The sequence below is a fragment of the Ooceraea biroi genome, chromosome 2, assembly GCF_003672135.1.
Source record: "Ooceraea biroi isolate clonal line C1 chromosome 2, Obir_v5.4, whole genome shotgun sequence".
NCBI classification, from domain to species: Eukaryota; Metazoa; Arthropoda; class Insecta; order Hymenoptera; family Formicidae; genus Ooceraea; species Ooceraea biroi.
The window spans coordinates 11,272,811-11,293,489 of record NC_039507.1 but is presented as its reverse complement, the minus strand read 5'-3'; the positions used below and the strand labels follow the sequence as shown (position 1 = coordinate 11,293,489).

At 33.5% G+C, this 20,679-nt stretch overlaps 1 protein-coding gene across 1 annotated transcript; it reads left to right on the top strand.

Annotated features, from left to right (window-relative positions):
• Positions 1 to 17,654: 17,654 nt before the first annotated feature.
• Positions 17,655 to 20,414, top strand: LOC113563666 (golgin subfamily A member 6-like protein 22). The gene is made up of 2 exons (XM_026975599.1): positions 17,655 to 18,137; positions 20,298 to 20,414. Exons 1-2 carry the CDS (start codon positions 17,655 to 17,657, stop codon positions 20,412 to 20,414), a joined length of 600 nt encoding a protein of 199 aa, XP_026831400.1.
• The last annotated feature ends 265 nt before the right edge of the window (positions 20,415 to 20,679 follow it).

Sequence of the window (20,679 nt, the reverse complement as noted above, 5' to 3'; positions counted from 1 at the left end):
AATATAGATATCATATCCGATATTAAACCATTGATATTTTTTATACTACTTGTTTATTTTTATTATTTTTAACTTTCTGTAAAAAGAAGATATAAACATCATTAGCATTTCTAGGCCATTGCGTTTTTCTAATTTTCACATCATCAACTTCAATCCAACCAGATGCTTCTGTGACGTCCTGACGTCCACCTCACACCCATTTTTAATTTTTTTATTTGCAATTGTGACGTCCTGACGTCCACCTCACACCCATTTTTAATTTTTTTATTTGCAATATTAATTATTAATGTATAACCGCTGTTAGTTATTTTTGAGCGCCATTGATACTTACCATTTTTGCTTCACTACTTATTATTAACCACAGGCTTACGTACAGTAGTCTGTTATTAACCTAACCAAGAATATTATTTACTTAGCAACCTAACCGACACATTTATTATGTTAAAAGCTTTAGCTTGATACTAGTTTTAATATAAAAATATATGAAGTAATAATATTAACATATATAAAGGGAAAAGAAAATATTAACACCACAAAAACAATATATATGTATACCTTAGTTATTATGCTTTATGATAAATTTATTTAATTAATATAGTCACGTATCTATATATATATATTATCTAAAACGTAAAAACACAAAAACATACATAAAATCAGTAAAATATATAAAAACAGTTTTATATGTTCAAGCAGTTAAATAAAATAAGTTTGAAACATTTATCATTAATAATTTGATAGATTTATAATATACTATTACGAGATTGGTAATATTTAAGATCGTTTGAATTGTAATACCATGAAGGTTTTTGTAGGTATAGCAAAACCATTGAGATATTTAATATTGTTTATTATATAAAAAGTATTAATGTGAGTTGTAATAATTGAAAGAATTGGTTTGGAAATATATCTTATTATATGGTTATATAGCCATTGATAAGTATTACAAATTTGGCTTAATACATTTGGGTTATTGACAGGATAAAATATTTAATTATTTTTAATAACAAAGAAACAAATTGATTTGAAATGGATTTTATTATACTATAGTAAAGTCCTTTGCAAGTAGGTAATTTTCGTTAAAACCAATAGGGTCGGTTATTATATAAAAACGGGAAAAATCAATTAGTTATTTAAGACAAGAGTAAAATTAATGACGGCGGAATTGAGTTTTATTAAGTGACAGCGTAGCTTTGACAGTTATTATAATTTACGGAGACATTTGGTGTTGATTGTTGTGTAAGGTTATAAGTTGTCATTAATAACAATTAAAGGAGTAAATTTTGGAATTACTTTTATTATACAATGAAATAGTTTTTGTGAGTATAGTAAATTGTATTACTATATTTGAAGTAATTTATCGTATAGAAAAATAAAGATTATTTTTATAACATAAAAGGAGAAACATTATTTGTGAAGCAATTACTGGCCCGAGGGTTCAGATTTATATGACATTTGCGAATAAAATTATTTCAAGTAACACATATATTCATATTGTAACCAACTTCTATATTACACTTGATTTTAGTAATAAAACTTTGATTAATTTGATTGTTCATTAAATATACCCTTCAATTATTATTGTATTAATCATTGAGAATAATGTTAGTGGTACAACAGTTGCAATTAAACATAATTTAACTTTAACTTTTGTTCAGAATCGCTCGCCAGCGTAAATTCGCAGCGAAGCGTCATCCTATATTGAATATATAGTGCATGAATGCATTAATTATTTCAATTTATTTGTGCGAGGCATACCCATTTATTTCAATTATATTAAAAGCGTTAATTCGCTTTTTCCCTTTGAATACCATTAACAGCGACTTCATTCGCTGTGATTTATCCTTTTGAAAACATTCGAGGGCGAACATTCGCTTCCATACCTGTCATATACCACGGCGTGTATAACCGCCATTTTCTCATGCTTTAGCTCGGTATAAGAACATATATGCCTCATTACACAATTAAGTCGCATTTAATATTTAAGTGAATTAAAATCAAATCATACCATTATTTGAAGGATAATTCGATTATAAACATTAATTTAACATTTGCATTACAAGTTTATTACATTTGTGTACTTAAATCAAGTGAGCATGGTAAAAAGTTCGACTTACACTAGTGACAATAGTACGACTTACGCTAGTGACAATTACGCTAGTGACAATATTAAGGAATTGCTGACTTACCATAAGGCAGTGCATGGTGAATTAATAACTTTAATTGTGGTTACAGTATATCACTAACAATATTTAAGTTTAATAAATTACATAATTTTCGTTTATTGTATTGTTAAGCACGAACATAGATTCATTCGTCTGACCAATTACTTATGTATTCTACGTCTGACCATTTCATTATACATTCTACCTGATATATTCAATTTAGTCACAGGAGGTATATTTTATTTAATTACCAAATAAAGCATTACGAAATTATGAATAACAGTTAATAACGAATTAGAATCTATATTAATTTGTTTTAAATCATTATTTTATTCTTCTACTCCATCACCGTGTATGAGCATAAAAGTGCCCGTCTCCTTACCTTGTGTTACATTCCACTTATAAAGAAAGGCATAGTAACCTGCCTACTTTTCTTTTGAGATATTTTATTTTATTCAATCCTTTGCATATGAGCATTATTATTGCTCATCCTTTTCATTTTTCCATTAGTAAGAGCGAAGTGACGCCTTATTTCCATATTATACTACTGTCACACACTACACAGCGACATTACGCTATGATTTTCTTTTCAATATTTTCCTATTTTTATACCATAATTTTGTTGAAGAATTAAAAGAGATAATAATTTAAATTCAGTTTTCATTTATTAGATAATAGGGAGATACCAAGTTACAATCAATATTGGTTACAATATTTTCATTTTGACAATCACAATTTCATCACCGTAAGAGTTAATCGCAAGCTCTCTCCATTCCCGGGTAAAGTCGGTGTATGCAGATTGACCCATAATCAACAGAGAGCACCTGAAATCAAATCACCTGAGGGATAGATTTGGGACAGGTACCTGATCGTCTACATTCTCACTTCCCCGGACGTGACACAGGTACCTGTCCCAAATCTATCCCTCAGGTGATTTGATTTCAGGTGCTCTCTTTTGATTATGGGTCAATCTGCATACACCGACTTTACCCGGGAATGGAGAGAGCTTGCGATTAACTCTTACGGTGATGAAATTGTGATTGTCAAAATGAAAATATTGTAACCAATATTGATTGTAACTTGGTATCTCCCTATTATTTAATAAATGAAAAATGATTTTAAATTATTATTTAATTCTTCAACAAAATTATGGTATAAGAATAGGAAAATATTGAAAAGAAAATCACAGCGTAATGTCGCTGTGTAGTGTATGACAGTGGTATAATATGAAAATAAGGGCGTCACTTCGCTCCTACTAATGGAAAAATGAAAAGGATGAGCAATAATAATGCTCATATGCAAAGGATTGAATAAAATAAAATATCTCAAAAGAAAAGTAGGCAGGTTACTATGCCTTACTTTATAAGTGGAATGTAACACAAGGTAAGGAGACGGGCACTTTTATGCTCATACACGGTGATGGAGTAGAAGAATACAATAGTGATTTAAAACAAATTAATATTGATTCTAATTCGTTATTAATTATTATTCATAATTTCGTAATGCTTTATTTGTTAATTAAATAAAATATACCTCCTGTGACTAAATTGAATATATCAGGTAGAATGTATAATGAAATGGTCAGACGTAGTATGCATAAGGAATTGGTCAGAAGAATGAATCTATGTTCGTGCTTAACAATACAATAAACGAAAATTACGTAATTTATTAAACTTAAATCTTGTTAGTGATATACTGTAACCACAATTAAAGTTATTAATTCACCATGCACTGCCTTATGGTAAGTCAGCAATTCCCTAATATTGTCACTAGCGTAATTGTCACTAGCGTAAGTGGTACTATTGTCACTAGTGTAAGTCGAACTTTTTACCATGCTCACTTGATTTAAGTACACAAATGTAATAAACTTGAAATGCAAATGTTAAATTAATGTTTATAATCGAATTATCCTTCAAATAATGGTATGATTTGATTTTAATTCACTTAAATATTAAATGCGACTTAATTGTGTAATGAGGCATATATGTTCTTATACCGCGCTAAAGCATGAGAAAATGGCGGTTATACACGCCGTGGTATATGACAGGTATGGAAGCGAATGTTCGCCCTCGAATGTTTTCAAAAGGATAAATCACAGCGAATGAAGTCGCTGTTAATGGTATTCAAAGGGAAAAAGCGAATTAACGCTTTTAATATAATTGAAATAAATGGGTACGCCTCGCACAAATAAATTGAAATAATTAATGCATTCATGCACTATATATTCAATATAGGATGACGCTTCGCTGCGAATTTACGCTGGCGAGCGATTCTGAACGAAAGTTAAAGTTGAAATATGATTATTTGCAACTGTTATACCACTAACATTATTCTCAATGATTAAACAATAATAATTGAAGGGTATATTTAATGAACAATCAAATTAATCAAAAGTTTATTACTAAAATCAAGTGTAATATAGAAGTTGGTTACAATATGAATATATGTGTTACTTGACATAATTTTATTCGCAAATGTTATATAAATCTGAACCCTCAGGCCAGTAATTGTTTCACAACTAATTATAAATCAAAAATATTAAGTAACTGTAAGTGTAATAATGTATTGAAGCTTTATAAATCTGTCAAAATGTGTAGTATGTATATGGAGTACAAGTATAACGTCCATAAGAGCAGCGAGTATAAAATAATGAGACGAATCTACTCACAAGCGTTCGCACAGATCTAACCCTCAGGTCAGGAAGCACTTGATGATGTAGCAGCAAAAGAATAAGTCAATCAGACTTCGGTAATAACTCGAACTTCACTGGCTCTACGTTATATTTTACGCTTAGTTAGCGAATTTGCGCTAGCTAGCGACTCCAATAGTAGTCGTAAGGTGAATTAAAGTGTTAAAAAGTGTAGTGTAAAAAGAGTCTAAGTCAAGTGTAAAAAAGAGAGTCTAAGAGTGTCGATTCTCTGGCTGCTGCATCACGTTATATACTCGAAAATTATGATGCGTGGGGACAGGGTCCCTGTAGCTCGAGAAGGGATTACAATAAGTGGGGATGCTACGGTTAAAGCAAAAACTAAAATAGTAGGGAGGCTCTGCCCACTTAACTCATTGGTTCTTCGTTTTCGAAGCTTCTTATGGTGGGATCGAAAACTTAAGTGGTGGGATTGGTCTCACGGTGCGTCTAGTGGGGACGATGAGCTCAACGGTGAGCTCAACGCTTAGAAAAGATAAACGTATTTTGACGTGTAAGTTCAACATAAAGTTCTCAGTACAGAATTATCGCTCATCTGTTATACTTTTTAATCAACCGGAGTTTCTCCGAATCAAATGGCAGCTGCACCTTCCTGCCGATATATCTTACTCGAGATATCTATTCAACCTTTGATTAAGACAGCGGTCTTGGATTATTATTTCAATCAGGTGCCGACAAGTCACCGTCTTTTACAATTAGTCACCATGAAATAATATTCCTTCGTGAATTTAAATCTTTATTCCTTTGTTACTTAACGCTGTGTTCACTGTCTTATTCAAATTAATATTTAAATAATTCTGTAATGCTCACAAATTTAATTCTTAAAATTATAACGCTTGACATATGCATTTTATATGCTCCTAGTCTTATGCATGAATTATTATAAGACCCTGCATACGTCTACTTAATAATATAACGCACTCAGCTGAATAATAATCATTGTAAATTATTGTAAAGTCAATTATTGGTATTATGAGCCTTTAATAATGTAATTAAATCATTTAAAATTATTATTTCAAGATACCATTCTAATAAACTTATAAAATCTCACTCAACCAATAATTGTCTTATAGTTATAGGGATGCCTATATATATAGATATACACGTGTATGTACTTGCACGTCTATTCTTTGGTTATTATAAAATTAGTAATAAAGCAACTATTGGTGTGCCGGGTTTAATATTATAATTAAACCGTATAAAATTATTATTCCAATACAATATTAGTCTTAATTTATTCATAAAATCTTAAATAACCAATAATTGTTTTATGGGTATACGCACCTATATAAGTGTGTTCGTATATGATATGGTTAATATACTTAATTATTAACGGATTAAATGCGTAATAATTATATACATAAATTAATGCTCAGTAACATAAAATATTCCTTTAAATAAATTCAATAATCCTTACTATGAATGTAATACCATGTGTAATATACTTTTATTCATAATTAATTAACGATTTATTCTTTTCTTAATATTTTTGGGTTAAACAACTTATTTCCTTTTATATTAAATTGTTCACTAATTGATTTTGACTTTAATTGTTTTTAACTTTGTAACTTCTAAACTATTAATATTTCATTAAAACTTTCTACACTATAAATATTGAAAAATAACGCTGATTTGTTTAACAAATAGTGACTTTGCAATTTTTGTGGTTTCTCAATGATCCCGTGGTGCGATAAGAAAAATTTCATCACAGGTACCATCAGCCTAGCTAAAAATGATGATTCCCAAAAGTTGTTGGTCAGTTCCGTAAAAATGATTATTTTCAAAATCTGAGGTCCCTATTAGTTTCCTCTTATGACCTAGATGCTTCAATATAATTATAACAAATTATTTCCTTACGGTTCAAATTTTAGACCCAACAAATTTAGTTAAATTTTATTGCAATTTCGTAACTTTAAATACGTACTTCTTTTTGACTAAGATTGTAGACAAATATTCTACATTCATTTACTTATAAAATGTTTCTCCTTTTATGTTATAAAAATAATCTTTATTTTTTTATACGATAAATCACTTCAAAAGTAGTAATACAATTTACTACACTCACAAAAACTATTTCATTGTATAATAAAATTTATTCCAAAATTTACTCCTTTAATTGTTATTAATGACAACTTATGACCTTGTATAACAATCAACACCAAATGTCTCCGTAAATTATGATAACTATCAAAGCTACACCGTCACTTAATAAAACTCAATTCCGCCGGCATTATTTTTACTCTTGTCTTAAATAACTAATTGATTTTTCCTGTTTTTATATAATAACCGACCCTATTGGTTTTAACGAAAATTACCTACTTGCAAAGGACTTTACTATAGTATAATAAAATCCATTTCAAATCCAGTTGTTTCTTTGTTATAAAAAATAATTAAATATTTTATCCTGTCAAGAACCCAAATGTATTAAGCCAAATTTGTAATACTTATTAATGGCCATATAACCATATAATAAGATATATTTCCAAACCAATTCTTTCAATTATTACAACTCACATTAATACTTTTTATATAATAAGCAATATAAAATTTCTCAATGGTTTTGCTATACCTACAAAAACTTTCATGGTATTACAATTCAAACGATCTTAAATATTATATTATAAATCTATCACATTGTTAATGATAAATGTTTCAAAGTTATTTTATTTAACTGCTAGAGTATATAAAACTGTTTTTATATATTTTACTGATTTTATGTATGTTTTTGTGTTTTTATGTTTCAAAAAAAATATATATATATATACGTGACTATATTAATTAAATAAATCTATCATAAAGCATATAACTAAGTTATACATATATATTGTTTTTGTGCTTTTAATATTTTCTTTTCCTTTTATATATGTTAATATTATTACTTCATATATTTTTATATTAAAACTAGTATCAAGCTAAAGCTTTTAACATAATAAATGTGTCGGTTAGGTTGCTAAGTAAATAATATTCTTGGTTAGGTTAATAACAGACTACTGTATGTAAGCCTGTGGTTAATAATAAGTAGTGAAGCAAAAATTGTAAGTATCAATGGCGCTCAAAAAAAGCTATCAGCGGTTATACATTAATAATTAATATTGCAAATAAAAAAATTAAAAATGGGTGTGAGGTGGACGTCAGGACGTCACACTTCCACTAGATCCTCTACAAATCTTATGAAATCACCCTCCGGTGCACTCGGTGAGTGATATATTACTATAATTCTTCCTCTATATATATTATCACGTATTTCTAAGACTATACACCAACAGTTTGCCACAATTTTCCTTACTGCAGATATTTCATATTTAATAATGCTTCTTACGTATAAAATAACACCTGTCATCCTGTTTTCCGCAACACATCTAATTACATTATATCCTGGTATATTAATTTCACTATCATCTATATCCGATATTAATCTAGTTTCTGACAATGCTAATATTGCGGGGTTTATTTTCCTCAATACCATATATTGTATCTCATCCTTATGTGCCAATAGACTCTGCGCATTTGTGTACACGATCGATTCTCGTTCCTTCTGTAGTTGTCATTCCAAGTCTCCTACGATCCTCTTCTTCGCCTCCTCAATCGTCTTTAGATACGTTGGACAGTCCTTACTTAATGCATCATGTTCATCGCTTATCCTCAGGTTGTATGTTTTCATTTTATGCATACAATTCACGCATCTCCTCTTCGTCGTCTTACATTCGCTTATTTTATGTTCACCGGCACATTTGTGGCATATCTCTTGACGTGTGCAATTTTTGGCAATATGGTAGAAGCTCCAGCATTTAAAGCACCTTTTGACGTCGAAATAATTAAGTACCAAGCATTTTTCCATCCTATGTTTATTTTTCTCTTCTAAGTATTAGTTCATGTGTTCTTCGTCCATTTCAAGAAGCAAGGAACCGTTTATCATTCCTCTCTAAGTTGCCTGTGTTCTTTACTTCCTTCCTTAGTAATCTCTAATCAACTTCATATAAAATCCTTCTTTAGTACCATCGATCTTATTCTGTTTCATAATTATTTCAATTAAACTTCCTTCTTCTAATGCCATTTCTTCCTCACCTATATTAATTACTTCATTTTGGGCTTAATTCCTCTAGGTTCCTTTATATCGTAGTCACTACCCATTTTGTCCTGTACAGTGGCCTTTAACTTCTCCATCCCACTTGCACTGTCGCATCCATAATCAACGTTCCATTATTTCTCTTTCTGAGTTTTGTTATACCCACTGCCATATTGTTATATCAATTCTATCTTTACTTGTTTCCTCGTATCTTCATTTTCTTTATGCTTCTTTGGTTTCACTATTATTATGCTCTCTTTTTCTCTTCGCCGCTGCAGCCGCATAACTCTTCTGTGTATTACTTGTCTTCACTTCCATTCTCAGATGTATACTTTCCTCGAGTATTTCCAATTCTCTTTAATACTTTTCAGTTCATTCTGACTATTCCTCAACCATTGATTTAATTCTCTTACACGCCATCTCATCCTTCCACTCCTTTATTGTTTTCACCAACCAATCAATTTTCATATCCAGTTAGTTTATTCGCTGCTATTGCTCCCGAAGTTCCTGTAGCACTCATCGTCTCTCTACCGCTTCCCTCTGCTTAGTCCTTTTCATTTTTCCTCACCCTCGACTTTTATCTCTTCAAATGGCCCTCGCATTTCACGAGTTCTTGGTTCTTATTATATATTATATGCTTGCTCAAGCATCCAGGGTAGAAGAAGAACTTCCTACATTCATCTAACTCTCAGTCAGGAAGCACTTGATGGATGCTCTAGCACAAAAGAATAAGTCATATCAGACTCAAACGGGTAAAACTCATTCATTGGCTCTACGTTATATTTTACGTCTAGTTACGCGAATTTGCGCTAGCTACACTCCTAAATTTAGTAGTTCCGTTAATGTGAGTATTAAAGTGTCTAAAAAGTGTGTAGTGTAAAAAGTAGTCTAAAGTCAAGTGTAAAAAGAAGTCTAAGAGTTGTCGAATTCTGGCTGCCTGCATCACTGGTTTAATACTCGGGAAAATTAATGATGCGTGGGGACAGGAGCTGTCCCGTTTACTGCGAGAAATCGGTTATATTACGAATATAGTGGGGATTGGCTACAGGTAAAGCAAAAACTAAAAGTAGCATTAGGTTGAGCTCGCCACTTAACTCATGGTTCTTCGTTTTTCGAAAGCTTCTTTATGTGGGATTCGAAAAACTTAAGTTGGTGAATTGGTCTCACGGTTCGTCTAGTGGACATAGCTTCAACGGTGAGCTCAACGCTTAGAAAAGATAAACGTATTTTGACGTGTAATTTCAACATTAAATTCTCATACAGAATTATCGCTCATCTGTGTATACTTTTTAATCAACCGGAGTTCTCCGAATCCAAATTGCACGCCACCTTCTGCCGATATATCTTACTCGAGATATCTACAACCTTGATAAGACACGTCTTGATTATTATTTCAATCAGTGCCGACAAGTCACCGTCTTTTACAATTAGTCACCCATAAATAATATTCCTTCGTGAATTAAATCTTTATTCTTTGTTACTTAACGCTGTGTTCACTGTCTTATTCAAATTAATATTAAATAATTCTGTAATGCTCACAAATTTAATTCTTAAAATTATAACGCTTGACATATGCATTTATATGCTCTAGTCTTATGCATGAATTATTATAAGACCCTGCATACGTCTACTTAATAATATAACGCACTCAGCTGAAATAATAATCATTGATAAATTATTGTAAAATCAATTATTGGTATCATGAGCCTTTAATAATGTAATTAAATCATCTAAAATTATTATTTCAAGATACCATTCTAATAAACTTATAAAATCTCACTCAACCAATAATTGTCTTATAGTTATAGGGATGCCTATTTATATATAGATATACACGTGTATGTACTTGCACGTCTATTCTTTGGTTATTATAAAATTATTAATAAAGCAACTATTGGTGTGCCGGGCTTAATATTATAATTAAACCATATAAAATTATTATTCCATACAATATTAGTCTTAATTTATTCATAAAATCTTAAATAACCAATAATTCTTTTATGGGTATACGCACCTATATAAGTGTGTTCGTATATGATATGGTTAATATACTTAATTATTAACGGATTAAATGCGTAATTAATATATATTTAAATTAATGCTCAGTAACATAAAATATTCCATTAAATAAATTCAATAATCCTTACTATAAATGTAATACCATGTGTAATATACTTTTATTCATAATTAATTAACGATTTATTCTTTTCTTAATATTTTTGGGTTAACCAACTTATTTCCTTTTATATTAAATTGTTCACTAATTGATTTTGACTTTAATTGTTTTTAACTTTGTAACTTCTAAACTATTAATATTTCATTAAAACTTTCTACACTATAAATATTGAAAAATAACGCTGATTTGTTTAACAAATAGTGACTTTGCAATTTTTGTGGTTTCTCAATGATCCCGTGGTGCGATAAGAAAAATTTCATCACAGGTACCATCAGCCTAGCTAAAAATGAAGATTCCCAAAAGTTGTTGGTCACTTCCGTAAAAATGATTATTTTCAAAATCTGAGGTCCCTATTAGTTTTCTCTTATGACCTAGATGCTTCAATATAATTATAACAAATTATTTCCTTACGGTTCAAATTTTAGACCCAAAACATTTAGTAAAATTTTATTGCAATTTCGTAACTTTAAATACGTACTTCTTTTTTACTAAGATTGTAGACAAATATTCTACATTCTTTTACTCATAAAATGTTTCTCCTTTTATGTTAATAAAATAATATTAATTTTTCTATACGATAAATCACTTCAAATGTGGGAATACAATTTACTGCACTCACAAAAACTATTTCATTGTATAATTTATCATTGTAAAATTAATTCCAAAGTTTACTGCTTTAATTGTTATTAATGACAACTTATGACCTTGTACAACAATCAACACCAAATGTCTCCGTAAATTATAATAACTGTCAAAGCTACGCTGTCACTTAATAAAACTCAATTCCGCCGTCATTAATTTTACTCTTGTCTTAAATAACTAATTGATTTTTCCCGTTTTTATATAATAACCGACCCTATTGGTTTTAACGAAAATTACCTACTTGCAAAGGACTTTACTATAGTATAATAAAATCCATTTCAAATCAATTTGTTTCTTTGTTATTAAAAATAATTAAATATTTTATCCTGTCAATAACCCAAATGTATTAAGCCAAATTTGTAATACTTATCAATGGCTATATAACCATATAATAAGATATATTTCCAAACCATTTCTTTCAATTATTACAACTCACATTAATACTTTTTATATAATAAACAATATTAAATTTCTCAATGGTTTTGCTATACCTACAAAAACTTCATGGTATTACAATTCAAACGATCTTAAATATTATATTATATAAATCTATCAAATTATTAATGATAAATGTTTCAAACTTATTTTATTTAACTGCTTGAACATATAAAACTGTTTTTATATATTTTACTGATTTTATGTATGTTTTTGTGTTTTTACGTTTTAGATAATATATATATATAGATACGTGACTATATTAATTAAATAAATTTATCATAAAGCATAATAACTAAGGTATACATATATATTGTTTTTGTGGTGTTAATATTTTCTTTTCCCTTTATATATGTTAATATTATTACTTCATATATTTTTATATTAAAACTAGTATCAAGCTAAAGCTTTTAACATAATAAATGTGTCGGTTATGTTGCTAAGTAAATAATATTCTTGGTTAGGTTAATAACAGACTACTGTACGTAAGCCTGTGGTTAATAATAAGTAGTGAAGCAAAAATGGTAAGTATCAATGGCGCTCAAAAATAACTATCAGCGGTTATACATATTGCAAATAAAAAAATTAAAAATGGGTGTGAGGTGGACGTCAGGACGTCACACTTCCACTAGATCCTCTACAAATCTTATGAAATCACCCTCCGGTGCACTCGGTGAGTGATATATTACTATAATTCTTCCTCTATATATATTATCACGTATTTCTAAGACTATACACCAACAGTTTGCCACAATTTTCCTTACTGCAGATATTTCATATTTAATAATGCTTCTTACGTATAAAATAACACCTGTCATCCTGTTTTCCGCAACACATCTAATTACATTATATCCTGGTATATTAATTTCACTATCATCTATATCCGATATTAATCTAGTTTCTGACAATGCTAATATTGCGGGGTTTATTTTCCTCAATACCATATATTGTATCTCATCCTTATGTGTCAATAGACTCTGCGCATTTGTGTACACGATCGATTCTCGTTCCTTCTGTAGTTGTCATTCCAAGTCTCCTACGATCCTCTTCTTCGCCTCCTCAATCGTCTTTAGATACGTTGGACAGTCCTTACTTAATGCATCATGTTCATCGCTTATCCTCAGGTTGTATGTTTTCATTTTATGCATACAATTCACGCATCTCCTCTTCGTCGTCTTACATTCGCTTATTTTATGTTCACCGGCACATTTGTGGCATATCTCTTGACGTGTGCAATTTTTGGCAATATGGTAGAAGCTCCAGCATTTAAAGCACCTTTTGACGTCGAAATAATTAAGTACCAAGCATTTTTTCCATCCTATGTTTATTTTTTCTCTTCTAAGTATTAGTTCATGTGTTTCTTCGTCCATTTCAAGAAGCAAGGAACCGTTTATCATTCCTCTTCTAAGTTGCCTGTGTTCTTTACTTCCTTCCTTAGTAATCTTCTTAATCAACTTCATATAAAATCCTTCTTTAGTACCATCGATCTTATTCTGTTTCATAATTATTTCAATTAAACTTCCTTCTTCTAATGCCATTTCTTCCTCACCTATATTAATTACTTTCATTTTGGGCTTAATTCCTCTAGGTTCCTTTATATCGTAGTCACTACCCATTTTGTCCTGTACAGTGGCCTTTAACTTCTCCATCCCACTTGCACTGTCGCATCCCATAATCAACGTTCCATTATTTCTCTTTCTGAGTTTTGTTATACCCACTGCCATATTTGTTATATCAATTCTATCTTTTACTTGTTTCCTCGTATCTTCATTTTCTTTATGCTTCTTTGGTTTCACTATTATTATGCTCTCTTTTTTCTTCTTCGCCGCTGCAGCCGCATAACTCTTCTGTGTATTACTTGTCTTCACTTCCATTCTCAGATGTATACTTTCCTCGAGTATTTCCAATTCTTCTTTAATACTTTTCAGTTCATTTCTGACTATTTCCTCAACCATTGATTTAATTTCTCTCTTACACGCCATCTCATCCTTCCACTCCTTTATTGTTTTCACCAACCAATCAATTTTCATATCCAGTTAGTTTATTCGCTGCTATTGCTCCCGAAGTTCCTGTAGCACTCATCGTCTCTCTACCGCTTCCCTCTGCTGTAGTCCTTTTCATTTTTTCCTCACCCTCGACTTTTATCTCTTCAAATGGGCCCTCGCATTTCACGAGTTCTTGGTTCTTATTATATATTATATGCTTGCTCAAGCATCCAGGGTAGAAGAAGAACTTCCTACATTTCCTACATTGTATTGCAGTGGTCTTTCCATCCTTCTTGCATGCCGAGCACCTGTACTCCGCATAGTCGGTATCGATCTTTCGATAATACCGATCGATATACCATCCGCAGAGGGAACTGATTAGCTGTTTACGATATCCCTCGTTATCAACACCCACGGCAGCGCCACTGATCATCCGTTGTCCACGCGTCGTAATCCTTAGCGAAATTCCGTCTTCACGGTCTCAAATCAGCAAGCCTCGACACACCAATGATCACCGACACTCACCAACTGTTTATCTTATACTTGGTATAACATTCGCTTTTATTTGGAATATACGTGGTCTGTCCAATAAATACGCGAACTGAGGTCATAAACACTTTATTTTACAAAATTTAGGGTAAATCAATCTTATCCCCTTCAAAATACTCCCCATTTGTAGCAATACACTTGTCCCATCTCCGTTTCCATTGTTCAAAACATCCTTGAAAGTCCTCAGAAGTCAGGCTCTTCAGCTGCCTCGTCGTTTCACGTTTTATCGTCTCCACATCGTCCCACTGCCGCCCCCGCATGACCATTTTGCATTTCGGGAACAAAAAGAAATCGCAGGGGGCTAAGTCTGGTAAGTAGGGAGGGTGATCTAGCGTGCTGATCGCATTTCTGGCCAGAAACTCGCGGACAATCACTGCTGAATGTGCAGGTGCATTATTGTGATGCACAGCGATCCATCACCATCACACAAATTTGGTCGCACACGACGCACACGATCCCTCAAGCGCTTGAGAACCTCTCTACGTAGAAGGCATCATTTACTGTTTGTCCTTCCGGAAGAAATTCATGGTGGACAACACCATGAATGTCAAAAAAACGAGTAGCATAACCTTGATTTTTGATCAGCTTTTTCGAGATTTTTTCGTTCGTGGTTTATCTTTTGTCTTCCACTCCTTGCTCTGTGATTTCAGCTCGATGTCGTACTCGTAGAACTATGATTCATCACCAGTGATGACCCTTTCAAGGAAACGGAAAGTTTGAGCGGAGTTTTTCTAGTCGGTGCAGCATTGGGTCCTTCTCAGCTTTTGGTCAGCTGTCAGCAACTTTGGGACGATTTTTGCACACAATTTTTTCAACCCCAAATGTTCTGTTAGAATCATGTGCACAGACGATTTTCCCAAATTCAGTTCATCAGCAATCATTCGGACAGTGATTCAGCGATTGGAAAGCACAAGAGACCGCACACGTTCGATGTTCTCATGAACACAGGAGGTCGAAGGTCGTCCTGGCCTTGCCTCATCCTTGCAGTCTTTACGGCCCTCACTGGAACGCTTGATCCACTTGAAAAGAGCTGTTTTCTTTAGTGCGTTATCTCCATAAACAGCCCTCAACATTGCATGAATTTCCTGAGAGTTTTTCCCAAGTTTCACCAAAAATTTAATGTTGAGTCGTTGTTCCATCTGTTCATCAATCTCCATTGTCGGCAAACGCAAAAAACGGGCGCCACAACAAACAATCTCACTTCTAGCTGTAAGCTTGCCTCGACGGTCTGACGGTTGCTGACGCTCCAGTGGATCCCCCGCCAACAGCCAATGCACGTGGCCAAATATCACCTCAAGGCCACCCTAGTATCTCAGTTCGCGTATTTATTGGACAGACCACGTATAACCACCCAAATGATCACGATTTTCACAGAGCCTCGTTACTCCCTTCTTACTCGAAGAGGGAGAGAGGGAGAGGGAGAGAGGGAGTAAATAAAATAAACTGTAAAAATAAATTGAAAGAGGAAAAAGACTTACTTCAATACAACCAACAATCTGAACCAAAATATATTATTTATTGAATATATTCGTGCTTAATATGTAATATTTTGTGCTAGATATATATTTATTTACAACTTTATATATTTACAACTTTAATATTAAAACTTGATTCGAAAGGAAATTTTAGAATGTCGAAGTACAAAAGGTATTGCAGAGAATTCAGTGCATCATATAAAAGAAGGAAATTAGCATTAATGTAGGGCTACCATATGTATATCGAGTATAAGTAAGTCGGCGAAGCACCAGAGAGCGATGCGTCATGACGTAAGCCGCGAACGCATAGCGTCGCAGTGAGTAATTGTAAGATGAGACTGCGAGTGAAGGAGTGAGAGAGAGAGTGAATTCCAAAAAGCGTTTTATCTAATCGAGCGATGCGGATGTTATAAGATGACAAAGAAAGAGTTGCAGAACCGAACGGCAGAATCGATGAGTGAAGAGTCTAGCGAGAGACCCCGTGAGAGTAAGACCGTGCGAGAACGGAGAATCGGTTGCGTGTGGTGTGACGAGTCTTTATCTTGTACTAACATATATATCATTTTTATATTTTATATTTCATGTCTACAACGTATATTAAAAAAAATATATACTGACATGCACTTATATAATTTTGTGCATGGAATACCACATTAATGCGTCTGAAGCATAACAAGAATTTTGATATGGAAAATTCTGAAATCGATGTCGAAAATGAAAGTAACAGTATAACAAATGCCACTGGACAGAAATGAATTGTATTTAGATAAAAATAAAAATCAAGATATAAATATGAATCGGAGGCCTAGCGATGGCGGAGAATAAGGTGGGATGTGTGGAATAGTGCTACAAAAGAAAAGGAGAAATAGGAGAGATAAGGTGATAGGAGAAGAAGAAAAGGAGAAAGGGTGGAGGAGTAGGAGATATGGAGGAGAGGAAAATAATGGAGGAGGAGAAGAGAAAAATCGGAAGGAAATGAGAGGGGTCAGGCTGTGCGACGAAAGAAAGGAGAGATCGGGAAGATAAAGTGATGGATATAGAAGGAGTGGAGAGAAATGAAAGAAAGAGTAGAGGAGATAAGAGGCATGGAAGAGAAGTAAGAGAGAAGGAGAAGAGGAGTAAGAGTGGAAGAGTATTAGGATTGCAGAAGAAAGAAAGGTTAGGAGAATGGAAATGATTACGTAAGAAGGAAGAGCGCAAGGAAGGATAGTAGGTAAAACAGGAAGGAGGAGATAGGGGCAGAGCTCGGAAGAGGGCGACAGGAACAGAGGATCGAGACTAGAAATCGAAGGAGTGATCAATGGAGGAAGACGGATGTAGTAGGAACAGATCCCGGAAGAGGACGGCAGGAGGTTAGGATCGAGGTTGGAAAGTGAAGGCGGATCAATGGTAGGCAAGTGGCCGAAGAAGCATATGTAGAAAAGGTAGTGGAAAGGTGTGACAGAGGAACGAGAATGGAAGGAGAAGAGAAGTTCAGAGAAGAGGTTAAAGAGATGATGGATAGGATGATGGGGATGATGGAGAAAATGATGGTGATGCTGGAAGGAAGGAAGGAAGGGGGGAAAGGAGAGAAGGAGACGGATAAAGAAGAGAGGTTAAAAGAAGCGGAAGGAAGCAGGACGGAAGTGAGGAGAAAGGAAGAAAGGAGGAGTGGTGAGGCGGAGATGAGTCAGAAAAGAGAGGAGGAAGTAAAGGAAGGAGAAGCAGAAGGGAGGGATGAAGAAGAGAAAGAAGAAAGAAGAAGAAGAGAAGAGGAGATGTGGAGGAGGGAGATGGAGAAGAAAAGTGAAGAGATGGAAAAGATGGAAGAGGAGGGGAAAATAGGAGAAGGGGTAAAGGAGAGTGGAGTGGAATGTTGGGAAGAGAAAGAAGAGGGGGAGAAGGTGATAGAGAAAGGAGAAGCAGTGGGTGGTGAGGAGGAAGAGTGGTGGAAGGAGGTAGAAAAGAGTGAGGAGGAGAGAAGAGAGAGAGAGGAGATAGGAAAGAGGTTAGAGGAGAGAGAGAAGAAAAGGAGTGAGGATAGGGAGCAGGGGGAAAGGGAGAGGAGGAAAAAAGAGGAAAGAGAGAAGGGAGAGGAGGGAAAACAAAGTATTATGGAGGGGAATAGAGGGAGAGTACACGAGAGAAAGGAAGATGGTAGTGGAGGAAATGATAGAGGAGTTGTTAGGGAGAGAGGCAGGGATAGGGGTGATAGAAGAGAGGAGGGGGGAAGGAGGAAAGTGAACATTGATAGTCGAGATGAAGAAGAGGGGGGATAAGAAAGATCTGATGGAGAAAGGAGAGGAAGCATGGAGAAGATGGGGTGTAGGAATAGATGAAGATTTAACGATGGAAGAGAGAAAGATAAGGTGGAGGTTGATGGAGAGAGCGAAGATAGAGAGAGCTAGGGGGAAAGAAGGTTAGGTTAGGTTAGGTAAAGGTGGAGAACAGGAGGATAATGATAGAGGGGGAGGAATGGGTATGGGATATGGAGGAGCAGGATGTGGTAAAGAAGAGGTTGGGAAAGGGAGAGGAAAGAAGAAGAAAGAGAAGGGAGAGGGGAAGGAATGAAGGGAGAGAATAGAGAAAAGATATAATGAGTTTGTGTTACAGGAAAAGGAGGAGAGAAAGGGGAAGGAAAGGAGAAGAAAGGGAAGCAAGGAGGAAGACGAAAAGGAGGAGAGTAGATGGAAGCAAGGAAGGAAAGAAGGAGGAAAGAAGACAGAGGAGAGACATGAGGAAAGGAAGAAGGGGAAGGACAAGGGGGAGGGAGATAGGTTAGAGATATTGTGAGGTCGTAAAAAGGCCAGGGATAGTAGAGTAATGTATTGTGAATAAAAAGGGGAAGGGTGAAAGAGTAGATGTGAATAGTGAGAATATATGTAAGCGGAGCAGGGTCCGTGATGTACCCTGGAAGACATGCAATCCTGAGGGAAGCATTAATAAATACATATATAAATATGAATCATAATTTAACTTGTGATTATAGAGATGATGATAAAATTGCATGTAACAGTTTCACAATACGTACAGAAAGTATAAAACAAAATTCTGAAGATATTGTCAATTGTAAAATTTATATCATACAAAATAGAGGTATAAATATTAAAAACCAGATAATTTCTGTTAGAATTAGAAGTTTTATTGCAATGCTCCAGCTCGTTCCTTTATTTTGAACCACCAAGGACCAAAGTCCGTAGATGAAGGGGAGATGGTATAGAGAAGGTCTTCGCACTCTCTTCATAACATTGGCCCCAATATGGCGGCCACTATCGTACAGATGTTGTTTGCATAAATGTAGTGGTGGACTTAAATGTATTGGTGCAGTAAGTTAGAGTGAGAAACAATATATATTTGTCTCACTTCGTGGATCCAAAATGGCGCCCATGCGAAGACCTTCTCTATTGTCTTTTGTTCATCTACGGACCTTGCCAAGGACAAATGAGTTTAAATGCTTGTTCTAAATGTAAAGTAAAAGGAATTTGATTACCGAGAACAATGACATTTCCTGGTATTAATAACGAACAAGAAGAGATGAAGAATATAAAATGTGTTTAGCTGAAGAACATCACAGAGGTGAAAGTCCGCTGTCTGCTCTTCCAATAGGATTAGTATCCACAAGTGCTTTTCGAATATATGCACTTACACTTATATGCACAGTTTTACTTGGAGTGACAAAATGATTATTACTGCTTTGTTAGAAGGAAGTTATGCGATATCAAAATTATCTGGTAGGCAAATTAATATATTATCTGGAAGATTATCTAATGCAAAAGATATACAGTATAAAACTTTTAAACCAACAGAGTGTCGTATGTTTCTTTTATATACTGGTTCTGTAATAATGTCCGGTATAGGCAAAATGTTTATGTACATTTTTTGTTATTAAGTTGTGCTATTCGAATACTTTTGTCAGAAAGTTCTACAGATGATCATATTTCATTTGCTCAAGTAGCACTCCAAAAGTTTGTCATTTTATGCCAAGATATATATGGATCAGAATTTCTTTTATATAATGTTCATGGTCTTCTTCATTTAAGCACTGATGTAAAAACTTTAGGACCTTTGCATTCATTTTCAGCATTCGATTTTGAAAATTACATGCCACAATTTCGTAGTCTTATTCGGAAACCTCACCAACATTTTCAACAACTTATGAAAACGTTTACATGAACAAGATGCCTATACCACACTTGAAGAAACGAAATATTCAAATACTATTCGTGCATCCATAACTCATAGAGATGGCCCTATTGTAAATAATTTGCATGAAACGTGTATTCATTAAACATACGGAATAAATAAACGTGACAATTGTTGTCTTTTAAGAGATAGCAATGTATATATCATAAAAAACATTATGAAAATTAAATCACCCATACAGCACAAAAATATTGCAGCAACATTGCAGTAATATTTTCCTGCAATATTGCAACATTGCAGAAACATTGCGAAATATTGCTGCAAGGTTGCTATGACATTGCAGCAACAATAAAATGT